We start from the raw sequence: 26,422 nt of genomic DNA on the forward strand, positions 1-26,422 counted from the left end.
CCTGCTCCTGGTTGCCTACAAACTGGTCTGAGTGTTGTTTTGTGGGCTATCACTCCTGCTATTCAACATTTCAAGGACCCTCCAGCAAGCAGACTGAGAAAGAAATGGGGAATTCAGTGGGCAAAGCAAGTATTCTCTGTCTTTACTCCTGGGTATGGAGTTCAAATGACAATGTTCAAAATCACCATGCTTGCTCAAATTCTTCAGGAGGTAGCAAATCATACTTCACATCAGGATGGCAAATAAAAAAAATGACTAAAATTCAAACTGTGGTACTACAAAATTGTCTGGTACTTGACATAAAGCTAGCTGCCGGGAGGGGGGGATCATGTGCCCTCACAAAAAGTTGTTGTTGTTCCTATATTAGTGACTGTCTTGATGAACAAGAAAAGTTGGACATTTTACTGGAGCAGAAGGCCAAGGACCTGGACAGCACAACTAAACAGTAGACAGTTTTTGAATGGTTGGGCAATGCATTTGGTAACCTAGGAACTAGTATATTACAAGGTGTCATTACAGTAACTGGTATTATTCTTTTAATTATTTTAATATATTGTGTTCTAAAGTCTGTGATTGCAAAATGCTTAATCTCACTTGCATGTGCAATGCCACTTCTAAAAGTATCTAATGATAAATTATTGCAAATAATGAATACTATGATGCTACAGCATACTTTATCAAATTAAGAAAAAAATTAAATATAATTGTGTGCGTTATGTAACACTTGTGTCAAATGGGGGACTATTATGAAAAAAGTTTGTCTCTTCATTATTCTTCACTAAACACCTATTAGCATGCAGTTTCTTCACAAATGAATCAAATAAAATGTTTATGATCTGTTTATGTAAAAAAAAAAACTAAAAAACAGAGGCATAATTATGCAAATGATACTTCCATATAAGTAGTAGCCTTATATTTTCAAGTGTCTTACAATTGCATTCTCTCTTATTTAATTTCTCCAAATCTTTTGGATTTCTAATACCATGATGGGAATGGACCCTATTCCTGTTTTTAATACCATGATGGGAATGGACCCCATTTCTATGTCAAAGTATGATTAAAGTTCACAAAATTAGTATCGTTTCACTCTTTGATGTCAGCCAAAAGTGCTCTTCGCAGCACCCGCAGTGTGTCCAGTAATGACTCCTTCTGCAATCTGTACAGAGTTACATGTATGGGTAGCATATCTAAATATGATTGTAGACTATTTTTTTATAAGACCCATTGCTCCTACTACTATTGGAAATATCTGGGTATCTTTCTTCCACATTGCTCTCATTTCTGCTTGCAAATCCTAATATTTTATGACATTGTGTCTCTCTGGACACAGAACATTGTAGTCACTGGGTGTGGCAATTTCAGTGATCAATGCTACTTTTGTCTTCTTTTCTTGAACCACTATATCCAGTTTTCTAGCATCTGTCTTTTGAACTGTTGGTAATGGATGTAGACTTCATCATTTTCTATGATGCCTTGTGGCTTGTGTTTCCAGTGTTTTTCAGCCACTTCAGTACCATAATGTTTGCACAACAGTGCAAACAGTCTCACCACTTTATTATGCCTTTCAGTATATAGTCCTTCTGCCATTAGTATGTCGCAACCAGCAATGAGGTGTGCAACTTTTTCCAATTATGTTTTCCAAAGCACACATTTATCTGTTTCTCCCAAATGTTCAATGGACTTTGTAAACCAATGTGCACGTAGCCCACTATCTTGTGCCACCAATATTAACCTTTCATCTCTTGGTTTGAATTTGCCTCTCCTTAATCATTTCTGCATCCGTTCCTGATCAACATGAGGTTCTTCCAGAAGTTTTCTATACTTGCAGCTATGCATTTTCCAGATTTTGTGCCTTCTCATCTTATATTCTTTCTTTTGTTTTTTTGGCACATTCTGTTAGTGCCTGGTTTTTATCCACTTGTGGTTTGATTTCCATTCCTGCTGGATGTTATTATGCTTCTGCTAGATTAAGTAGGGAAGTCATCTTTTATTTTTTTTATTTTATTTAACATTTGTTAACTGGGAAAGTCCTACTTAGAATGAAGCCAATTTTCAGTGGAGGCCTGGGGAGAAACGTTCCAGACGCATGTCTTTGTAACGTGGGAGGAAACCAGAGCACCCGGAGAAAACCCACACAAATGCAGGGAGGACATGCAGACTCCGCACAGAAGGCACCCCAGCTGAGAATCAAACTGGAGAACCTCTTGCTGTGAGGTGACAATGCTACCGTTGCACCATTGTGCCATCCTAACTTAAATCTTAGATTTATTCTCCTCATGTTTCAAAACTTTCACTACATTTTGGCTTGTGAAGTCAGCAGATGTGTGGAGTCCTACGACTGCTGATCTGTACATGTAATCAATTTTAAGGAGCCCCATCCCTCCTTCTGAACGGGGAATATATAATCTTGGTATGCACTGATTTTTATAAATCATTTGGTGAGCATGAAGCATCTTTCTTGTTTTCCTATCTAATCTATCCAACACATTTTGGGGCCAGTCAATTACTCCAAGTTAGGACAGGAAGAGCAAATTGATTTATAGCTTGGACTTTGTTCCTAAATGTCAACACTGTTTTCAGGATTAATTTAAGTCTTCTAAAGTACTCCTTACTAAGTTTTATTCACATTTGTTCATGTTTTATTGTTGATCCTTCATCAATTCCCAAATATTTATACACTCCCTCTTGCTCAAGTTCTTTTATATCACATTGTTGTACCAAACTGATGTTTTCCTAGTACTGCAGTTTTCCTGCTTTAAAGGTTGCTTTTACACATTTATCAAGACCAAATGACATTCTTATATCATCTGAAAAAGTTGTGACAACTTGCAGTTGTACTTTCAGTTCCTCATCTGATGAGCTATACAGTTTCAAATCATTGACAAAGAGAAGATGAGAAGTTTTTACACTTTGTTGTTTTCTAGGAGACAAATTATAGCCATAGCCTAAGCTGTTAAGTAGACAGCTTAATGGGTTAAGGGCAAGGCAGAATAGCAGCGGTGACAGTCACACTGGAATATCCCCCTTTAAACTTTTATCCATGGAATAATAATTTGTCCTTTATCATGTCTTAATTGCAAAGTGGTCTGCTACTGTTTCATGGTTACTGTAATGTGATCGATCAGTGTAGGGTGTATCTCATACATTTTTAAGCACTCTTTTATCCATGAATGTGGGATATTATCAAATGCTTTTTTTGTAGTCAGTCCATGCCATACTTAAATTCTTCCCATTTTTACAGTTCTCCACTATGACTTTATGGAGCAGTAAATGATTCTTTATTCCATATGACTTTCTTTTATTGCCCTTTTGTTCTATTGCATTAATTGAGTTTTCTTCTAAATGACTATAGAATCTGTCAGCATCAATTCCAGTGTATAGTTTATACGTCGTCTGAAGACAAGTTACTGGTATATAATTTTTAGGGTAGCTTGCGGGTTCACTCTTAAGTAGGAGCATTGTTTTTCCTGTTGTTAGCCAGGTTGGTGTTTGTTTGGGGTGCGCATATAAATAGTTCTTACTCATGGCTAAATCTTCATGCAAAGATGTTAATACTTTTAACCAGAAGTTAGGTACTGCATCTGGGCCTGGGGTTTTCCAATTTGAGGTTTTTCTTAACTTTGTCTCAATCTCTCTGGCTGTTACTTCATCCCATTCCATATCCCGTACCTTTAAACTTCTTATTCTTTCTTTTATTTCTTCTATCCATTTAGCATCTTTGTTATGTTCCACAGGATCTTCATAGATACTTCTCCAAAATGTATCTATTTCTTATTTTTTTTGTGGTCTTTCAAACATTTTACCTTGTTTCCCAATCGTCTATAAAACTTTTTTGGGTCATCAATAAATTGCTTATTTTGTACTTTTCCTTTATATTTATCTTTGTATCTTCTAAGTTTTTCCGCCTGTGCTGAAATTTTTAGTTTGTTATTTGCGATAGTGCATGATAGATTGTGATCTGTTCTAACACTGCGCATTACTTTATCACATCTATCTTTCTCCGTATTTTTATCTGTTCCCTCTTCTATAGTTTTCTAACAGTGACGCTTCTTGTCTTAACTGCTTTATAGTTTTCTCTAGTCGATATTTCCATGATGGTATTCGATTTCTCCCCTTCCTCACTACCCTGTGCTCTTGTGGTAGAACTTTATCAGTTATTAATTTAGCTGCACAGTAATATATCCTGCTTACTTCTGTAATATCTCATGGATCTCTAAGAACAGTCCTAATTACTGTGTTCATTTGTTTTATTAGACTTCTGACTTTTTGGGTTTAATTAACCTTCTGCAGTCTATTTTTTTCATTGATCTTAATATGTCTATCTATGTCATTGCTCTTGATATGTCTGTGTCTATTAAATCAAGCAACTCTTCTCTTAACTAATTTTCTTCCAAACTGAGGGCACATCCCTTGTTTTCCATTTCCTGCAGGCATTGTATAGAAAGTTCTATAGCATCTTCCTGTGGCACATTCTCTTCGATGTCATCCTGTGCCATCTGTTGCTCTGTCATATAGGAGCTCACTGGCCTATCACCCCTCAACATTGACTGCATCAGATTTCCTGTTCCTTCCCTTGCTGTCTAGCTTCAAGTGAACATTTATACTGGTGTCCTGTGGAAGGCTCCAAATTATCTTCATATGGTGCCTGACTAATTGCTTCCTGTTCCACTGGTTTCCCCTTAATTTGGATATCCATTTCTCTAGCCTGTTTTGCTGCTTTCTGAATTAGATTTTGTGCACTGAATCCTTCACTTCGCAAGTACTCCATAACCTCAATTTCTCTTTCTTTAACTTTTCCATTACTAATCTCCTTTTCTACTTTTCCTCTTTGTCTTCTTATTTTTTATAGTGTAAAGTTTTCCATGTCCAGATTCCTTTGCCTGTATTTCTCCAAGTATCTTTGGTGCTGCTCTTTTTATATTGGTTAGTTTTGCTTTCTCCTTTGCATAAATATTACACCATATTATATCTCTTTTTCTTTCCCATGGCCATATTTCTTCTTCAGATGTTTCCTGATCTTCCTGCTTCTCCTTACTTTGGGGACTCACTCCATCATGCTGTGATGTAAGCTGTGTTAGACCTTCTACACCAAATCCTTCACTTTACAAGCACTCCATAACTTTATCTTCTATTTTTTTTAACTTTTGCTTTACTAATCTTCTATTATATGTTCCATCTTTTGTATCTTGTCTTGGATCTAGTAAGAACATCCACTCACCAGCACTTGCTTGCTGAACATCCACTCACCAGTGCTTGCTTGCTCTGTATGTTGGAAGCCTTTCCTGCTCACTATTGGTAAAGCAAGTTATAACCCCCCCCCCCCCATCTCCCACTTGAAAAGAAGTTCAACTTGAATGTTTAAAGGACTCAACTCTACACTCTTCCACCTCAGTGGAGTACGTGCAGTAGATAATTACTTTTTGCTGTATTTATTTTTGGTGTTTGTAAGGCTACCTGCACACCCCTGAACCAGACCTCTGCCTCCCCCCATCTCAGACACTCCTGAAACCCAGCTAGCCTCCCTCACAGCTTCTCATCACTTTACTTATCCTCCTCACTGACCTTACTTTTCTACTCTGCACTTATTCTCTGATTTTTCCTTGCTATCCCCATTAACTCCTCCCCTCAACCTTTCAGACTCCCACTCAGTCTCCTCTGTCCTACACACCTAGTCTTACCCTTTATATCTGCCCTGCTGTACTCTTCTAGCCTGCTCTCTCACTGAACCTTTTTATTCTCCTCTTTAGAACATTACGACAGCTCACCCTGCTCTTTCTGTTTCACTACACATTGTTTTTCTAATCTGGCTATCTGCTGTATCCAGGCCTAACAGTCATACATCCTTTCTTTGTGGTACTCCTTCACAACATATTTCATGCTTTACTGTATCCATCCTTACCCATAATTCCTTGTGGGATACAAATCCCTTACCTTGGCATCCTGCACCATCTTTCATCACTACTAGCCCTCCTCGTGGTCTGGTTTGGTTCCCGGTGGTGTGCAACAGCCACAAATGATTAAATATTTTACTGTTATAGTCTATAGATAGAGATTGTTATACAGAACTTTCTTTTCTACTAAGGGTATATTTTCCCTACTCTGTACCATGCTACTGTATTTTATCTCTGTATTTCTTCACTATGTAATGTAATGTATCTGTAAACTATAATGCACTGTGTTGCTGTCGACCAGACTTGGAAGACAACCTGCTGTATAAATCAGTAGTTAGCGGCTTTTTGTTAGGTTTCATCCTAATGAAGGTTTGCCTCTTTAACTTGTCGTTAAACTGTTCATTTATTCTAATGCCTGCTATTTTCCTGCATTTAACTCGCCTGACACCTGTGTCCTACTGCTTTGCACCAAGATGTGTACTTATCTGGTTATTTGAAGCCCGAGAGTGTCTGACCGTTAGAGGCATTATCACTTCTGTAGCATTGCTAGTCTTTGTGCAATCACAGCATTAAAGGAATGTTTACCGAATGTTAGTATAAATACATTGCCTGGATTGCGATTCTTGTTCAATGAGCTTTTTACACTTTCCTACTACCTTTTAGCTGATATTGGTTTCTTCTACATTAGCAGTAGCATTTGTTTGCATATAGCAGTTATCGGACCCATGTGTTAGTGTTTCTAAATCAAATTTGATGGTGCGTTGCTTCTTTCATAAGCTTTAAACTTTTGGCTTAGTGTGAGTCAATTATTTTAATGTGTTTACCACATTCTAATTTTCTGCAGCTGCTCTATTAATACATGTATTGTTGTTTTATCACGTAACTGTTTACTAACTAACGTTGTAACAGTCCCTAAAGCTTGTATTTTTTTTCTGTCATATGAACACCAACTTTATAACAGCAAAGATAGAGTTTGCATTTCTATATGAAGCTGTATTGTGGATTTCCCGTCCGTTTATGACAGACACTTTACCTTTTATTTAAGCTAGCTGCATGTATTGTACTTTCCTTGCAAGATTGCATCTCACAGCAGTAGCTCTAGTTTCCTGTATGATATTTCCCTAGACTTGCTGTGGTTGGAACTGTTCTATATTTGACAGTAACAATTTTTAGAGTGGATTTTGTTGTTTATTTGTACTGCATTTAAAGAATACTGTGCATTGTCTACTTACTCCAGCTAATCTCTCTCCAATCTTGCTTTTTCCCTACTTCTTCCTACTAATCTCTGTCTCCATCTAGTTTCTGACTAACCCCCCCCCTTCTTCCACCGTGTTCTCCTGACCTACCTCTACCTCCATTCCTGACTATATCCCCTTCTCCTGTTTTGCATTTTTATTCCTCATATACTTATTATTGCCCATCTTTCCTCTCTCTTTTTTTTTAGGTTGGAAGCCTTTCCTGCTCACTATTGGTAAAGCAAGTTATCACCCCCCATCTCCCACTTGAAAAGAAGTTCAACTTGAAGGCTTAAAGGACTCAACTTTACACTATTCCACCTCAGTGGAGTACGTGCAGTAGATAATTACTTTCTACTGTATTTATTTTTGGTGCTTGTAAGGCTTACCTGCACACCCCTGAATCAGACCTCTGCCTCCCCCCATCCCAGACACTCCTGAAACCCAACTAGCCTCCCTCACAGCTTCTCATCACTTTACTTATCCTCCTCACTGACCTTACTTTTCTACTCTGCACTTATTATTTTTCTGATTTTTCCTTGCTATCCCCACTATATCCTCCCCTCAACCTTTCAGACTCCCACTCAGTCTCCTCTGTCCTACACACCTAGTCTTAACCTTTATACCTGCCCTGCTGTACTCTGCTAGCCTGCTCTCTCACTGATCCTTTTTATTCTCCTCTTTAGAATATTATGGCAGCTCACCCTGCTCTTTCTGCTTCACTACACATTGTTTTTCTAATCTGGCTTTTTCTAATCTGGCTATCTGCTGTATCAGGGCATACCCCGCTCTGTTCGCCCTCGCTATGCTCTGGCTCACTTTGCTCCCCTACCCTACTTCCATTCCCACCCACCCCATATCAATTTCCTTTATAGCTACACACCACATCCACTCTTCCTCCCTCTGTCACTTTCTGCTCTGTTTCTCCAATTGAAACATACTCCTCTCACTAGAACCCGCCCTTTACAATATACTAACATTGCCTTTCTTCCTGCTCTTTATCCAGTCTAAACATACTCCTCCTACTTAGAATTACCCTTACCTCTCCTACACTGATTTCTTCTTAGAATTCTGACCTCTCTTTATCTCTTCCTCTTTCCTCCTCCCCAACCTCATACACTTACATTATCACTTCCACTTGTATTACATCCATCTTCACTTTTTTTCCAAACGTACACTCCTCTCTTCACTCCATCTTTGTAACCCTATTATCTACACTCACATCTTAAACTTTCCACATTATCATGTCCTCTTCTGTCCTTTCCCCCTCTCTCCTCCCCTTTTTATCCCTCATTTTACTGCTCTTCTTTCATTTTACTTCTTTCCACATTCATTTCACTCTCCATCCTAATTCCCTTACTTCCTCTTACTACACTACTCACACTAATACACACCACTTCTTCACTATATCACCCTCACTCTTTTTCTTATCTGAATTCCACTTACCTAAAATTAAATAGCCTCCCACATCTCCCACACCTAGCCATGTAAAACTGAAATTAATCAACCCATTCTCACTTATATCCTATCTCTCTCACTCATCTTATACTCTCCTACTCTCTGGTGACATTCATCCAAACCCTGGCCCTCAAGCTAAGCAGACTGCTCCTTCCACAACTACACACACTCCCCCAAATACTGGCAAGTATCTTCCTAAGCATCTCTCTTTCCTCTCCATCAATATCCACATTATCCTGAACAAAATTACAGAATTTCACACTTTGATAACTCAGTACTCTCCCAACATTGTCACTCTCTCAGAGACCTGGCTTAAACCTCAAATTTCTGACAAAGAATTCCTCCCCCCAGGATACAACATTCTTCATCTAGACAGAACCCATAAGAAAGGAGGTGGTGTTGCTATTCTGTATTCCAACTTCCTAACCCTAACTCTCCTTCCTAACCCACCTCCCTCCTTCTTCCCTGCTGAGCTTCTAATAGCCAACTTTAAACCTAATCCCCACAATACCATAACAGTTGCTGCCATTGCATATACCACCTGGTGACAATATACCCATACTTAACTGGTTATTTGACCATATACCCAGTGAAATCATTATACTGGGTGATGTTAATATCAATTGGCTTACCCTTACCAGCAACTCACCTTCTGCTAGCATAAACCTATATGGTTTCACCCAGTTCATCTCCTCTCCTACATTTCTTAACAAATCCACCAACTATAGCTCTATCATTGACTGGATCCTCGTTACCAACCCCAGACTCCACTCTCATACTACTACATTACCTGACTCCATCAGTGATCACTGCCCCATACAAACCCTCAGAATCTCCCCCAACATCCACAAACCTCACAAATATAAGGAAATACGAAAATTATCCACTTTTAACCTTGACACATTTAATCACATCCTCTCTCAAATTAACTGGACCTCACTCTTTACATTACTCCTAGATGATGCTATCTTTTTTTAACTCCACTTTTCTTAGCATACTCAACTCTCTTGCCCCTTCACATACTGTCAGAGTCAAATCCCATAACTCTCCCTGGCTATCACACACAACTCGTACTCTCATGCACAAAAGAGACTCTGCATGGAAACTCTGGTCCAAAACTAAATCTCCAAGCCATTTCCAAACCTACAGGGAACTCCAAAATCTCACTAGAAAGCAGATTAATCAAGATAAAATGAATTTCTATCACCACCCTCAATCATCACAATCCAGTAACCCTAAAAAGTTCTGGAGCACTATTAACCAAATTCTCCACCCAGGTAACCCATCAACACCCAATCCTTGTCCCAATGACTCTCCCCTCAAAACTGCCTCCTCCTTTAACTCCTATTTTATCAACACTATAAGTCAACTTATGCAACCCCCCCCCATACACTACAACAACAACATAGCATACCCAGTTTCCATCCTAATTAACCGTTCTATCACTGAATCAACTGTTCCAACCCTTTGGAAACAATTCTTTACTATTCCTATACACAAAGGTGGCAACTCCTTAGAACTCTCAAACTTTCGACCAATTGCTATAGTTTCCATCCTAATTAACCGTTCAATCACTGAATCAACTGTTCCAACCCTTTAGAAACAATTCTTTACTATTCCTATACACAAAGGTGGCAACTCCTTAGAACTCTCAAACTTTCGACCAATTGCTATACTTTCTCCCCTCTCCAAAGTCCTTGAACACTGTATATACAAACAAATCGTGGCCCACCTACTACAATACAATATGATTACCCCTAGCCAACATGTCTTTCGTCCTCACCATAACACCTCCACTGCACTTCTCTTTCACCAATACTATCTCCCAAGCCAGAGACAATAATAAACTAATTTCTTGTCTATTCTTAGATCTGTCCAAAGCTTTCGACACAGTCTCTCATTCTATCCTTCTTTCAAAACTTTCTCAACTTAACCCTTCCCCAACAACTATTTCTTGGTTTAGCAGCTACCTCTCAGATTGGTACCAATCTGTCAAATGGCTCTCTGCTCTCTCTCCTTTTCTCTCTATTAACACAGGTGTTCCACAGGGCTCCATCCTTGGACCCCTCCTTTTTATAGGTTCATAGGTTCATAGGTAGGTACTAGGCTATATGCCCTAGGTCATTTATAAGCCTAGCCAGAGTGTGTCGGCTTTCGCCTCCCCATTGATTAATTAACTGATCCTCTGTCAAGCAGAGCCAATGAAGTGATCCCAGGGGTGTATTTTCTGTTACCCATCCACTCATCAAGGTTTCTCTTGAAGAGTGTTAGTGAGGGGCTCTGCCTGATGTAATTTGGAATTTTGTTCCAAAGCATGGGGAGTCTCTGTGACAGGAATCTATCCCTCCAGCATGTTCTATTTATTGTTGTGGTGAGGTTTAGCTCACTAGAGCACGTGGCTCGCAGTGACTTGGATTTCTTTAGGTGGAGCATGTCCATCAATTCTGAGTTGGACATGGCTTTGTAAGTCAGGCAGAGATCACCTCTGAGTAAGCGATATGCCACTGAGTACAGCTGGAGTTTTTTCAGTCTGGCTGCATAGGACATGTTTGAGACCAGTAATCCTCTTGGTGAGGTATTTTTTGTGGTCTTTCCAGCTGTTGGAAGTGTTTGTGAAGTATATCCCAAATGGGGCATTGTACTCTATGATGGGTCTAATGAGTGATGAGTAGAGGGGCACTATAACCTCTTCATTTCTAGATGCAAATCCTTTAGTAATTAGATGGGCCACATAGAAGGATTTTCTAACTACTTTGGCAATATGATTGTCAAAGGAGAGATTACTATCTACCTGGGTCCCCAGATTTCTTATTACCTCTTCTGTATTAAGGGGGCTGCCACCTATGTGGTAATTCTTGGGTGTTTTGTTTTTCCCAAACGGGATGACTATTAATTTTTGGCATTTAGCTTGAGGCCATGACTTTGACACCAGGTGTCCGTCTCAGTAAGGCCCTTTTGGAGGATGTCCATGTCAGCTGGAGAGTCAGTTATGGCTCCCAGTTTGCAGTCATCGGCAAACTTGGTTAGCCATAGTCCTCCTGTGTTTGCCGAACAGTAGGGGTCCCAGGACTGAGCCTTGTGGGACACCACTTGTGACTGGTTTAGAGTCGGACCTGGAGCCCGCTATTCTTACCGTGTGAGTTCTGTCTGTAAGCCAGTTGGCAACCCATCTCGTGACGTAGGGGTTTATGTTCAGGCTGGTGAGTTTTTCTGTAATACCCGAATGGGGAATGGTGTTGAAAGCCTTGGCGAGGTCAAGGTAGACTGTGTGAACCACCTTTCCCTCATCTATGGCCTTGGTGACTGTCTTGAAGAAGTCAACAAGGTTTAGTAGGCATGATCTGCTCTTAACAAAGCCAAACTGGGTCGGGTCAAGTGTTTGGAGGTTCCCAATGTCTTTGTTAATGAGTTCCATGATGATGCGCTCCATAGCCTTGCTGACCAGGCTAGTCAGGCTTATGGGGCGATAGTTACCAGGGTCAGTTGTGGCCCCTCCTTTGTGGAGAGGAATAACCGTTGCTGTGCGCCATTCTATGGGCACGTAGCCTGTGGAGAGGCTGAGGTTGAACAGCATGTTTAGGTGGGGGGTTAGTTTGTTCTGCAGTTTGTGCAAGACGCAGCCTGGGACACCATCTGGTCCCATTGACGCTGTGTTTTTGGCTTTTGAAAGGGCTGTTTTCACCTGTGCGTCTGTGATTTTTGGGACACTACACTTTTCCGGTATTGTTGTGGGCCCTTTTGGAGGTTAGAGGGGGGTGAAGTTTGCACTGAATCTGACTGCCAGGATGTTGGCAATATCAGTAGGTTCAGTACATTTGTGCTATTTTGCACTAGTTCAGTGCATATCTGCGAGTTGCCACTTAGGTTCTTACCATAGCTAAAGAAGGCTTTGTGGTTATCTTTTGAATCCTTGGCTATTTTTATTTCAAAGTTAGCCTTGGATGATTTCATGAGGGACCTCAGTTTCTTACTGATACTGATCAGGGATTTCTTTCCTTGTTGGGATTTGCTTTTTTTCTGAACTAATTTCCTCCTTCTATTGTATAGCCTGTTTATTGCAGGGGTCCACCAAACTGGTTTCCTTCTTTTAAAGAAGTAAGTCTTGGTTTTGCTAGGGATGGCATGATCCATGCATCCTTGTAGGTGCTCATAGAGTGCATTTGTAAAGGTTTCTGCATCTTGGGCAGCGTTATCCTTTAGTGTGGGGGCTGTGAAACTTACCACCTCTGTCTTAAGTAAGGTGAAGTTTGTTTTATTAAAATTTTTACTGTGGTTTCCTTAGTTGGGGGTTGTGGTGGGGTGTGGACATCCAGAGTGGTTAGTTTATGGTCTGATCTAACCAGTGATGGGTTGACCTCTGGTGTGGAACACTTGTCGCCCATGTTGGTGATGACCAGGTCCAATATGTTTTCAGCAATGAACTGTTCCACAAACTAAGTAAAAAAACTGATGAAATGGACATCCATTTCACCAATATGTTTTCACCTCTGGTAGGGGAGTTTACCAGCTGATCCAGGGCATTTGAGTTGATGAATTCCAGGAAGCGCTGGGCCTGGGAATTTGTACTCTAGTAGTTTTCCCAGTGAATGGTAGAGTAATTGAAATCACCCAATATCAGGGTGTTTGGTAGGACCTTCATGTTTTCCTTTGTCTCCAGAAAGGTGGAGTGGTGGTCCTGGGTCATGGAGGGTGATCTGTAGCAGGCCACAATTTGCATTGCAGATTTGCCCGATGTTAGTTGCACATGGATGATCTCAGAGGTATCATGCTGCGCCACTAACCTGGAGGTGTAGGTATCCTTGATGAATATGGATACATCCCCTCCTTTTGTGTTTCGGTCCGTGTTCTGTGGCCGAAACATGTGGTATGAGTTGTAGCCTGGTAGTGCTGGGCTGCTCTCTGGAGCCTTGAACCAGGTTTCAGTTACAGTACAGATGGTGACGTTTTCCATACTGAGGAGTGCTTCGAGTGCATGCATTTTGATATTTAAACTCCTGGCGTTGAGTAGCATAATCCTCAGTTTTTTGTTAATTGTGCTGTTTATGGAGGTGGGTTTGACTTTTGAGCCTTGCCTAAAAAAGGCACTATGGGGGCAGCAAGAGCCTTGGCCAGTATTTGAAAGCCTAGGGGTGACAGGTACAATCCATCTCTTGTGAAGCAACGCGGCTTGTCGAGCATGTCATCCCAGGCTGACAAACACTGGATCCCCTTTGAATGACACCAGAAGCTTAGCCAATTGTTGAAATTGATCATTTTTTCTTTATACTGAGGTATCATTCTTGGTGAGGGCAGGATGCTACTCACGGTCAGGGTCATACCAGCCTGGGCTACATGATCAGAGAGCTCTTCCATGTCTCTTTTCATGTTTTCATTTCATTTTTAATATCTTTACTAATGATCTCCACAAATCTTGTCCCCAGTCATTTCTCATACAGTATGCAGATTGACTCTACCATTATTTCTATAGCTGGCAATCCTTCTGAACTACAAACCCTCACACAAACATCTTTTAACCATACCGAAACTTGGCTAACTTAACACCTTCTTATACTTAACCCCAAAAAAAACAAAGTTGTTACTTTTTCTCCCAAAATCCCATCTCTCCCTTAAATCCTCCTTCACCATCTCTTCACTCAACAACACTATAATAGCTCCAGAAACCCATACCAAGCTCCTTGGAGTAATTATTGATGACCAACTCAAATTTTACCTTCACATACATCACAGTATAAAGAAAACCAATAAAAAACTTGGTCTTTTCTATAGAAATAAAAGTCTCTTACTCCTGAAACTAGAATAATCCTTGCCAATGCCTGTCTCTTTCCTAATATCTTTTATAGTGCACAAATCCTTACTAACCTTCAGTCTACACTTCTCTCTAAACTTGAATCTACCTACAATAAAGTGACTAGATTTGATGCAAACTTGCCTTACAAATCCCACCACTGTCTTGCCCTCAAGTCTCTACACTGGCTTGACTTTCCAAACCATCTTAATTACATCCAACTTCTTACCATTCACTTCATTCTCAACAAACCACTTTCCTGTCCTAGTCTCTCTTCATTAGTCTCCTATTACACTCCCACTTGTTCTTTAAGGAGCTCAGATCAACATCTTCTACAAATTTACAAACCTAACAAACGTGTAGGACAAAACTTATATAGCTACTCTCCAGCCATCCTCTGGAACAGGCTTCCCTTGACTCTAAGAAGCCTATCCCAGACTCCTACTTTCAGAATCTCTCTTAAACACTACCTTACCCACCTCACTACTTGCCCCTGTAACCTCCCCCCTTTAACCTAGAACACATCTTGTCTCCACACCTCTCTCACCATCCCTTTATCAGCTTTACTATTCATCTCTTCCTCCTTCCCTATTTTCCTATCAAACCCCCTCTTCCCCTCACATCTTCTTGCCACCACTTATCTTTTACCTCTTGACCTGCTCTTTCCTACCTAACTCTTAACAGTAAGAGCTTTATAATTATTTCTTCTGTCTTCTGTCCTACACTTTATATAGTGCGGTTTTCTGATTTAAAAATATGTATAAATAATGTGAGTCTTGTATTCTATAAATTGGCTGTCTGTTGTATTGTATATATCACATTATAGTGTGGAGCTTTTTTCCCCGGGCCTCCGCTGAAAATGGACATGTATCCAGTCGGACTATCCCAGTCAACAAATGTAAAATAAATAAATAATAATAAATAATTATTTTTTTTATTTTGAAATTTTCTATATCCGGTTGCCTTTGCCTGTATTTCTCTTCGAATATCTTTGGGGCTGCCTTCTTTATATTGATTAATTTGGCTTTCTCCTTTCCATAAACATTGCACCATATCAAATCTCTCTCTCTTTCCCATGTCCATATTTTTTCACTTCCTCTGATGCTTCTTTTTCCAAACATATCAAAGTTTCTTGATCTATATACTGTTTTTCATAAATTTGTTGTATTAATGAACACAAATTTTCATTTGAAGGTTCTGACAATTTTTCCTTGTGGAAGTATTTTCTTTCCTCTAATTTCTCTCTTAATCCTTTTGTATATCTTGTGTCTGGAAATTCTGTGCTTTTTGCATAATAGTAACAATATATAATTTCTTTCTTATCCTCAATAGTCCACTCTATTGTCTTTATGGCTCTTCTTTGACTTATCAGTTTTTGTGATTTTTGTGGACTGCTACATCCTTCTACAACAAGAGGGGGGGCATCCTCCCCCTGGGCCTGGCCTGGCCCCATTGTAGGAATGTTTCCCTATTTTGAGGATTCTACACTGTCATTTTTTCCAGTCCTGACACCAGTGCGCCTACCAGGGTTGGGCACTTTTTTATCCTGGGTCTTGTGCACCTGGCTATCTTTTTTTTAATTTTTAACCTACTTCTGTCCATGATATATGCTATATAAATACAGTCTATATATCAGTGTCACCTTGGTGAGATTTTGTAGAAAACAGGGTCCACCTCATGAAGGTACTCACCAAAAGCTGACTTTTCATCTCCATTTTTTTCTATTAGCAAGCTGTAGTGTATTGATAGATAATTGAAAGCAAAGTTAAGTGCTGAAGGAGTTGAGGGATGCTATGTTATGTTATGTTATGTTATGTTATGTTATGTTTGAAGAGCAGTGTGTCAGAAAGTTAATAAAAATGTGCCAGGTATCTGTGGAAACCAGATTAATCTGCCATACCCTCCGGCCTTCTCAGGCCAGGGGATAAATCTTTGCAAGGCTCTATGCGAAATAGTGTAAACTGGTACTGAATGTTACAAAGATGAAGAGTAGTAAATTTAAAATGCAGGTGGCACATATTTTAAAAGGCACATTTGTGAAATGTTCACATAAAGCTATAAGTGAAAAGCACGAGGGATGAGAAAAGTTCTAAATACATTTATTTGTTGAAAGTAATGTTATGTCAAAGTTCTGCGTGCATGAAATTGATAAAAAAGTATATAAATAAAGTTTTTCCTTTATTCTTTGAGACTGATCTAAAAATGTTAGTCTGTATCCAGCGCTGTTTAAGAAATAAAGAAGTACTTTGCACACCCTAAAGTGTCATTCTTGACTGAGTCAAACAGGTAAAATTTTTTGTTATTTAATTTTGTACTTTATCACATCTGATAAAGCATTTAGGAGCTGCCTCTGTCCATTAATAGTATGGGGGCAGTCTTGAGAGAAATTTTTATTTCCAATTCATATATCTTAATTGTGCTTGAATATGTACAAGGATTATGTTTGTTTTATGTGGCTGGGGAGTCTGTTCCACAGCAGTGGTATCTTCTGTGAAATATACATGTCCCTCCAAACTGTTCTTTTGATGCTGCAGAAGAGGTTTAGATCTCAAGATTGAGTATTTCTGATGCCATTACTTGCCAATGTGTAGTTAATCCATCAGTAATGGGTCGGAGGATAACTTGTATACCAGACACAGGGCACCTCTTAGCAGTCTGTAGGATACCGACTATAGTAACAGGGCTTTGAGTTGGTAAAGGTAGACATGTTGTTTAGGTCTTGTATCCTTTTAGTAAGATATATTTGTCTGTGTATATTTATAGTTCTAGTAAGCACATAACTTTTTTGTCTAGGGAAAGAGGGAATCAAAATGAGTAGTTTAATTTTTATTTGAGAAGTGATGCAGGTACAGCCAATTGGAAACTTTTCTTTCCAGGATAACTTACCTGAAATCGGAAATTGTTAATACAGAAAATCAATGCATTCCTGACTCATGGCATAAAAAAACGAAAACTACAGTGTACTTTGTTTCTATGGAAACAAGTTTGTGTTCTTGTATATTTGAAGAAATATTATGACATTACAAGTGGATGTTCCACTGCCAACTCCTATTCCTTCTTTGTTGTCAGCCTTGGATGATGTTTTCCTTATTACCTGCAATATGCCTGAAAGTCAACCTTTAGCTTTTGTCAGCCCAGATCAGACCCAGCAGCTATTTCTAGTCTAGCTGCTAAAAAAATTCAGTGAATGCTAATCTTTCTTCTTCGGACAGGGACGGAAAAGCTTTCGACAGGTTTAGGAAGATAATTTATTCTTCACAACTTTAGCTGCCAGGCTCATTTGTTGAAGTAGATGTTGGTCTGTTTTGATAATCTGAGGAATGTTTCTGCCACTGATTTATCTTCAGAAGGTATGCCCTGTCTGAATTCTGTTAGTGTTTCTCTTTCACACGTAACTTAGCATTCTTTTAAGAGTTTTAAGTACCACTGATAAAACCAAACTTCACACAGAAATGCTGGAAGCAGGATCGAACCGTACAAAGGTACTTAGTCCTTTGGTACATAATTAGTTGTTTGGTTGTTCTCAATAAAGTGAAGTGGCTGACCTTGGTAGTCTATTTTTTATTTTCTTTTTATTTATTTTGTGCTGTTTTACATCATATTGGTCCTTTTGGACATTTTTTTAGTGTGTTTCTAAACATGTACTGTTATGACTCTGTCATAGTCCATATTGGAGTGAATTACTTAAGACATACCTCTCTGGAGTATATGAAGAGACACATGACAGAAATCTCTGATTATGTGTCCCAGACAGGTATGTCCCTAGCCCTAAGTAGTATCCTTCCCTCACCCAGGATAATGCCACAATATAAACAAAAAAGGATGGACTTCAACAATTGGCATAGCTTCTGGTGTTAGCTCAGGGGGATCTAGTATCTGTCAGCATGGGAGGAAATGGTAGACGGACCTTGCTGGTTGGCTAGAGATGGTCTCTACCTGTCCCCCCTAAGCTTTCAGATACTGGCAAAGGCCCTTGACTACCCCATAGTGCCTTTTTTAGGGAATGTCAAAACAACAAATTTTCCAACATAACAAAATGTAATTGAGACAAACTCAGGATCATTCATAGGTTCATAGGTAGGTACTAGGCTATTGGCCCTAGGGCCTATACAAGCCTAGCCAAAAATGTACCCTGTCTTTCGCCACCCAAGAAAATTATTTTCCTGTGCCCCTGTCAAGCAGAACCACAGAACTGATCCCCGGGGTGAATTTCCTATTACCCATCCAATCATCAAGATTTTTCTTGAAGAGTGCTAATGAGGAGCTCTGTTTGACATAGATAGGTAGTCTGTTCCAGAGTATGGGAAGTCTCTGGGACAGGAATCTATCCCTCCAGCATGTTCTGTTTATTGTGGTGACAAGGTTTAGGTCCCTAGAGTGTGTAGCTCGGAGGGATTGGGATTTCTTTAAGTGGAGCATGTCCAACAGCTCTGGGTTTGACATAGCTTTGTATGTTAGGCAGAGATCGCCTCTGAGTAGGCGATATGCGACGGAGTAAAGCTGGAGGTTTTTGAGACTGTCTGTATAAGGCATCCATTTGAGGCCAGTAATCCTCTTTGTGAGGTATTTTTGCGGCCTTTCCAGTTGTTGTAGATGTCTTGTGAGGTACATACCAAAAGGGGCATTGTACTTTATAATGGGTCTAATGAGTGATGAGTAGAGGTGAACAATGACCTCTTTTTTTCTGGATGAGAAACGTTTTGTGATGAGGTGTGCCACGTAGAAGGATTTCCTGACCACTTTGGTGATGTGATTATCAAAGGAGAGACTACTGTCCACCTGTGTCCCAAGGTCTCTTATTATCACACTTTCGGTGTTAAGTAGACTACCGCCTATGTGGTAGAGGTGAACAATGACCTCTTTTTTTCTGGATGAGAAACCTTTTGTGATGAGGTGTGCCACGTAGAAGGATTTCCTGACCACTTTGGTGATGTGATTATCAAAGGAGAGACTACTGTCCACCTGTGTCCCAAGGTCTCGTATTATCACACTTTCGGTGTTAAGTAGACTACCGCCTATGTGGTAGTGCATGGGTACAGAATTTTTACCAAAGGGGATGACAATGCACTTTTTGGCATTGAGCTTGAGACCATGTCTTTGACACCAGGCATCTGTCTCAGTGAGACCCATTTGTAGGATGTCCACATCGTTAGGAGTTTCAATTATGGCCCCTAGTTTGCAGTCATCTGCGAATTTAGTCAGCCAAAGACCTTCTGTGTTAGCCTGTATTTCAGAGAAGTAGATACCAAACAGGAGAGGACCCAGGACTGAACCCTGTGGTACTCCACTTGTCACTGGTCTGAAGTCTGATTTGGATTCTGCTACTTTCACAGTGTGGATTCTTTCAGTAAGCCAGTTGGCAACCCATCTTGTGACATAGGGATTTATACCTAGTTTGGTGAGTTTATCTATAATTCCAGAGTGGGGGATGGTGTTGAATGCCTTGGCGAGATCTAGATAGGCTGTGTGAACCACCTTACCCTCATCTATGGCTTTGGTGACTACTTCAAAGAAGTCTGTTAGGTTTAGGAGACATGATCTGCCTTAGGAGCTTAAACAGGAAACTACACTCTCTGGAAGCACTCTTCTCTTTGGAGGATGCTGATGTCTGTGCAGTTACCAAGACATGGTTCAAGGCTGCTGAGAGCACCCTGGCTGTGGAAAGCTACTATGCCTTCCCAAGGTCAGACCTCAAAATAAGCACAAAAGAACCAAAGGTGGAGGTTCATTAAAACCAAATAAACTTCGAGACTGGTCAAACAACATGATTCTTTTGAACTACGTCATGTCCAATTAATTATTGGGGAAAGTACCATACCACATCATTACTAGCTACAGATCCCCCAACATGAACCAGGATAAGCACACCACCTACCTCGATTTACTGGAATCCCTTGCCATAAAGCCCAACACCTTAGTCATGGGAGATTTCAACTATCCTTCCATAGACTGGGGGACATACACGAGCAAAAACATGCTTGCCCAGAGGTTCCTGGACTTTAACAAAAATACTCTGGAAGAGATAGTCTGCACTCCCACTAGGGTCTCTAATGTTCTGGACATAGCACTCACCAACATGGGGGGGCACTGTACTTCCCCATGTGTGATGCACTCTCTGATTAGGCCAGACCAAAAATCAGTTTCATTTGAAGTAACTGCTGGAACTGACAATCTCACAGGAACACAAATTATAAAAAAAACTTTATCAATGCTAACTACAGCCTACTAAGTGATGGTATAAAAAGCTTCATACCAACTGCACTCACAGACATCAGTGATCACTGTACAGAACTGTGCGCAAATGCTGTGTACAAACACTTAAGTGACTGCATAAACTCTGCTGTATATGACTAGATCAAAGCCAGGTCTTCCTGTAAAAACAAGCCACTGTGGTGGACTTCAAGTATAAACAGATTATATAACAAGAGGGAGAAACTGTTGTCCAAAAGCAAGAGGGTTATCACTCTACAGAGGAAGAGTTCCTTCCTAGGCCTAAACAAGAAAATCAGAAAGCTTGTAAAGTCTTCTAAAGCAAATTAAAAAACTAAAATCACATCCCTAGCCAAAGATAATCATAAGGCATTCTTTAACTACATCAGAAGTCTAAAAAGGAATGCCCAACTATGTGCTGAACTGGTTGTAGATAAGATCACTCAAAGTACACTGGAAGACATCACCAACCTGCTAGCTGACAGATTCAGTACAAACTTCACTCTACTGTCCCACCTACCATATCCCAAAGCATACCCGACACTAGTCCTCTGTCTAGTATCTCTAGAGAACAGGTCATGTGTGCATTCACCAAGACCAAAAACACGGTATCAGTGGGACCAAATAATATTCCAGGTTATTTACTAAATAATCTAAAACAAGACCTAGCTGAACCACTTGGTGTTCTCTTTAATCATAGCTTGAGAACTGGCTGTGTTCATGCAGAATGCAGAACAGCAACAGTAATCCACTGTCCCTGGGAACTACAGACCCATAGTCTAACTAGCCTCATCTGCAAGGCCATGGAAAGAATCATCTTGGACCTTATTAACAAGGACATAGGTGACCACCAAACGCTGGACCCAACCCAGTTTGGCTTTGTTAAGGGTAGATCGTGCTTATACCTGGTAGACTTCTTTGAGAATGTCACCAAAGCCATGGATGAAGGTAAGACAGCGCACACAACCTATCTCGACCTTGCCAAGGCTTTTGACACAATCCTCCACTCTGGCATCATTGATAAACTCTCCCAGCTGGGGATTAACTCTTATTTACTAGATGGGTAGCCAAACTAGCTCATGGACAGAACATACTCTGTCAAAATTGGTGACTCCACCTCCACCAGTAGACCCATCACCAGTGGGGAGTACCACAGAGGTCTCTGCTGGGCCCCTTACTGTTTGGCATGTATTTCTCAGAAGTCCAGGCCAAAGTAGATGGCCTCTGGCTCACCAAGTTTGCTGATGATTGCAAACTGGGAGCAATCATTGAGTCCCCCTAATGATCTCAACATATTACAAGAAGGGCTAACACAAACAAATGATTGGTGCCAAAGCCATGGTCTAAAGCTAAATGCAAAAAAATGCATTACTATTATTCCCTTTGACAAAATGGAATTCCCTACAAATTACAATATTAACAGCATCCAACTCGGGAGACTGTGGTGCGAGACTTGGGAACACAAGTTGATAGCAATCCGAACTTCGACTACCAAGTTTTCACAGTGATCAGGAATGCCTTCTGTGTAGCGTACCACATAAGCAAGGGCATAGCATCCAGGTCAAAGGATGTTTTAACTCCACTGTACTCAACCCTCGGCAGACCACTAATAGAGTATAATGCACCCTTTTGCATATACCTCACCAGATATCTGCAGCAGCTGGAGAGGCCTCAGAGGTTTCTCACTAAGAAAATGCAGGGGACTCCAAACCATGACTTGTGTGGACAGGCTGAAAGCCCTGTCACTTTACTCTGTATCTTATAGGCTGCTGAGAGGTGACTTGTGCCTGGCCTATAAGGCAATCTCTGACCCTGCCCTAATGGAAATGCTGCACATACACAAGTCAGATGGCATAAGAGTCGCTCGCTCTAGGGATCTCAATATAGCCTGTGACATTAGCAGAACATGCTGGAGAGACAGATATGTCTCCCAGAGACTGCCACTATTCCGGAATAGACTTCCTATGCACGTAAAACAGAGTTCCTCACTGACTCTATTCAAATGCATTCTAGATAATTGGATGGGGGACCACAAATTTGCCCCTGGGGTGGCACCCATGTCCTTCATAGACTGCGGTAGCCAGAGTTGATAACAGACCCGCTCTATTCATCAATTCATTCTGCGAACTACCCAAAAGGAACAAATGGGGATACTTGGGATTAACATGGCTTGCCTTGTAAAGACTCTAGGGCCGCTAGCCTAATAACCTCATATGAATCTATGAACTTTGCCTTTTCTGAAGAACAAGTTGTCTGTAATTGTAATGACATAAACCCATTATTCACTCTCAAAAATTGCAAATTTTGTGAAGAACATAACGCTATTCCATGGGAAAATCAGGAACATTTAAGAGGTATGTTTGAAGGCTTGCTGTTGTTATGAAGCAGTGGCTATATGGCAATTTTAATGTTTTTTTTTTGCTGTCTCTACAAATCATTTGCAGTAAAGTACACTACTGTGGCCTAGTCTGTCCATTATTTTTGCATAGTAAAGAGTTCTTAAAAGAGATGACTTCCATGTGGTCTATACTTTTGCTGGACTCTGTGATGTTTGATGTATCAGGTTAGGGGTTCACATGTGTTACCATCATAATATCAAATCTTTATTCATGTTTTCCAGTGTTTCAACAGTGAGAACTGGTTATACTTAGGATATCTTGTTTGATACTCTTTGCCTTGCAGTGAGTGGCAGAACAGCTAAAACTTAGGATGCAGGATCTACTGCTTAATAAAATCTTACAGAATGACCAGACCCCTTAAAGCGTTTTTAACCCAAATGATAAAAGCTTATACTTAATACATACATTCAGTCATCTGCTGTTATAGTGAATGTATCAAGTGTATTTATGTGGTTTTGCTGAGGTCTGTGCTCTCCACACACATTACAAAGATGTCCTGGCAGGTGGACTTCGTATTCCATATTGGCCTTAGGCGTGTGTATGAGTGTATGTGCATTACAATGGACTGATATTCAGGCTTAGGCTACTTCCTTCTTTACAATCATTACCTTTTGTAATAAGCTCTGTCCCTCACCTCCACATGATCCTGAACAGGCTAGAACAGGAAGATTGGATGGATGGATGGATGGATGGATGGATGGATGGATGGATGGATGGATGGATGGATGTGTGGGTGGGTGGGTGGGTGGATGGATGGATGGATGGGTGGGTGGGTGGATGGATAGATGAAATTTTATGTAAGAAATTAAAACAAGTTAGAAGAATGGGTAAGCTTATTTAATCCCTGCTTGTCTTCTTTTTATAGTTTTATGCTGCTGCACTTGCAGGAATGGGAACAATTAAACAAAGTTAATAAGTATATTCTCTGATGTCCAAGTCCAATGTTCTAGTTCAGTCATCAGTATCAAATAAAAAAATGAATTGATAACTGCTTCTGCCATGATAGCTATCTAGATTAAGGAGAATAACATCCTCAATTGATATAGAAGAGTTATAATATTTTTCAAACTTATGAATAGTATAATATTAAATCAAAATTGTAGTATGTTCAAAAATTCCTGTATGCATAATAAATCATTAAATATGTGCATTACATACTTGAGATAATTAAACAAATGGAGGGCAAAGGAAGAGTTCAGAGGGTTAACAGTGAAATACAAATGCAAAAGGTGAAAACTTGAAAAATTCACTTCAGCAACAGAAGCCTCACTATGTAAACTAATGTATCTTTATATGATCTATACATACATGATAACATGTCTGAACTACTTTGAAGAAATGTTAATATCTAAAAGAGCTAGGAAATATAGACGTGAAATGTTGAGGAAGTGTACCTTTCTGTCGTTGATATTGTTGATTATCAAAATGTTGATGCAATCTTGTTTCTTTGTAGATGTTACCTTGTTTCTAATTTTTGTTTTGTCAGTAAGTCTCATCTCTGGCTTTTGCCTGTTGGTAGTGCCTGAAAATGGTCCCTGGGCTAATTTGCGTACCAGTTAAATTTAAATAAGTAACTAAATTTGTAAAGATTTAAAGAGGGGCGAGTTGAAGTTGACAGGTACCTTAACACTATTTAGAGAATGGGAGATGTACGGTGGTAATGCTTGAAAGCAATAGACAAGATAATACTTAGGGAGATGGAATAAAGTTATGAGGGTAAGAGAGGATGGCAGAAAGTGTACAGGCTGAACATGTAAACATTTAGAAAAGAAATATATCTATGGTTTGGCCTTTTTTGGCATTGTACCATTTTTGAATCATAATTCTTCAATTGTTTGAAATTGTAATAAAGTGTATTCCTTGGGCTTCTTGCATTGCAAACTGCTTTTTGTCTTGCCTCGTTAGGAATCAAAATTGGATGTCCAGTAATGAATGAATGCTCATAATACCAAAAATTGACTAATGAGTACATTATTATGGTAGTCATAGTAGTTCTAATACATAGTGTTAAAATTGTGTAGGTATCACTATAAGAAAATAAATCAATGCCTTTGTTATTTTTCAGGTAATACATTATTGCAGTGCATACAAACATATCCTCAGTTTTATCAAACAGGAGTATGATGACTATATTAGCTTTCTGCAGAAGGAGAGATGTTATGCCAATTATCTTCATGGAAAGTTACAGTTAATTGCTGCTGAACCAGCAACTTTGGTAAACCTCCAGCAACGAGCAACTGAGCTTCAAGACAAGTAAGAAATATGTTTTGCTAGTTCGGACACAAGGGAAATGTGTTTAGTCTCTCATATATGCCTTTGAGTCATAATGATTATAGCATTTAAATGTTAATATTCGTAAGGCATTTACAAAAAATAATGTACTATAGGACTTGTTTTGGCATGTCTGCAATGTGGTTAAAATCTTCTAGCACTCGTCTGTCTGTAACCTTCTGATTGCTGTTGTCTATCATGTATGTATTGGTATAAAAAACAGTTCCTTCTCTTCTCTTCAGTTCTTTTTCACTGCAGTTTATATTGTTTTGAATTCAAATTACACAGTCATTCTAGATCTTGAATACGTTAATAGGCTCATAGGTGTATACTAGGGTAGAAACCACTAGGGCCATTATAAGCCTAGCCATGCAACCCAAATGTGACCCACAAATTTGATTTATACAGAGGTGATTTAGTAATTGCCTCTATTTATCAGATACATAGGCACCAGAGCAGGGTTAAATATCTGAATACTCATCATTGGTCCAAGTTGCACCTAAATAGGGTTAGGGAGGAACTCTGCTTCACATGGATGGGGGGAAGAGAAACATATCTCTCTCTCTCTCTCTCTCTCCAGTGTGTCCTATTTATGTTGAAAACCAAATTTAGGTTTTTTGATCTAGTAGTTCTGATGATATATGTTTTACAGATGTGCAAAAGGTTCATCAAAACAGGGTCCAGAAATGCCTAATATGCCAGCCAGGCAACGATTACATCTCAGAAGTTTATATGATACCAAGTAAAGAGTCTCGGCTGTGAAGCAACCAGCATAGGGCATTGAGTTTACTCACTGTATTCTTTTTGTAAGGAGTCTTTGTGGACGTTCCAGTTGCTGCTTGTGTTTGATCAGGTACTTACCGAAGGGGGCATTATACTCTATGATGTGTCTGATGAGGGCCGAGTACAGTGGTACAGTGACATGTCTGGAACTAGATGCCGCACCCTTACTTGTATGTTGAGTAACATCGAAGGATTTTCTTACTACCTTGAAAACATGTTGGTTGAAGGCTAGATTATTATCCACATGCGTTCCCAGATACCTTACTTTACAGGTGTTTACTGATGATGTAGTTACCCAGGTTGGCCGACTTCCCAAAAGGGACTTATAATGCATTTCTTGGTATTGAGTTTTAAGCCATGGCTTTGGCACCAGTTGTGTTCTAGTCTTTT

General features: G+C 39.8%; 1 protein-coding gene across 2 annotated transcripts in view; it reads left to right on the plus strand.

The window, feature by feature from the left end:
* The window catches only part of CLHC1 (clathrin heavy chain linker domain containing 1), a 1,972,328-nt gene that overhangs the window by 276,222 nt on the left and 1,669,684 nt on the right, over positions 1–26,422 (plus strand). For both annotated transcript variants that reach the window (XM_044055182.1, XR_006362617.1), the window contains exon 3: positions 25,044–25,231. In XM_044055182.1, the coding sequence (XP_043911117.1) occupies positions 25,044–25,231 (188 nt within the window). The remainder of the gene's footprint in view (positions 1–25,043; positions 25,232–26,422) is intronic.

Source organism: Protopterus annectens, chromosome 1.part2, assembly GCF_019279795.1.
Source record: "Protopterus annectens isolate FY-2018-M chromosome 1.part2, PAN1.0, whole genome shotgun sequence".
Taxonomy (NCBI): domain Eukaryota; kingdom Metazoa; phylum Chordata; order Ceratodontiformes; family Protopteridae; genus Protopterus; species Protopterus annectens.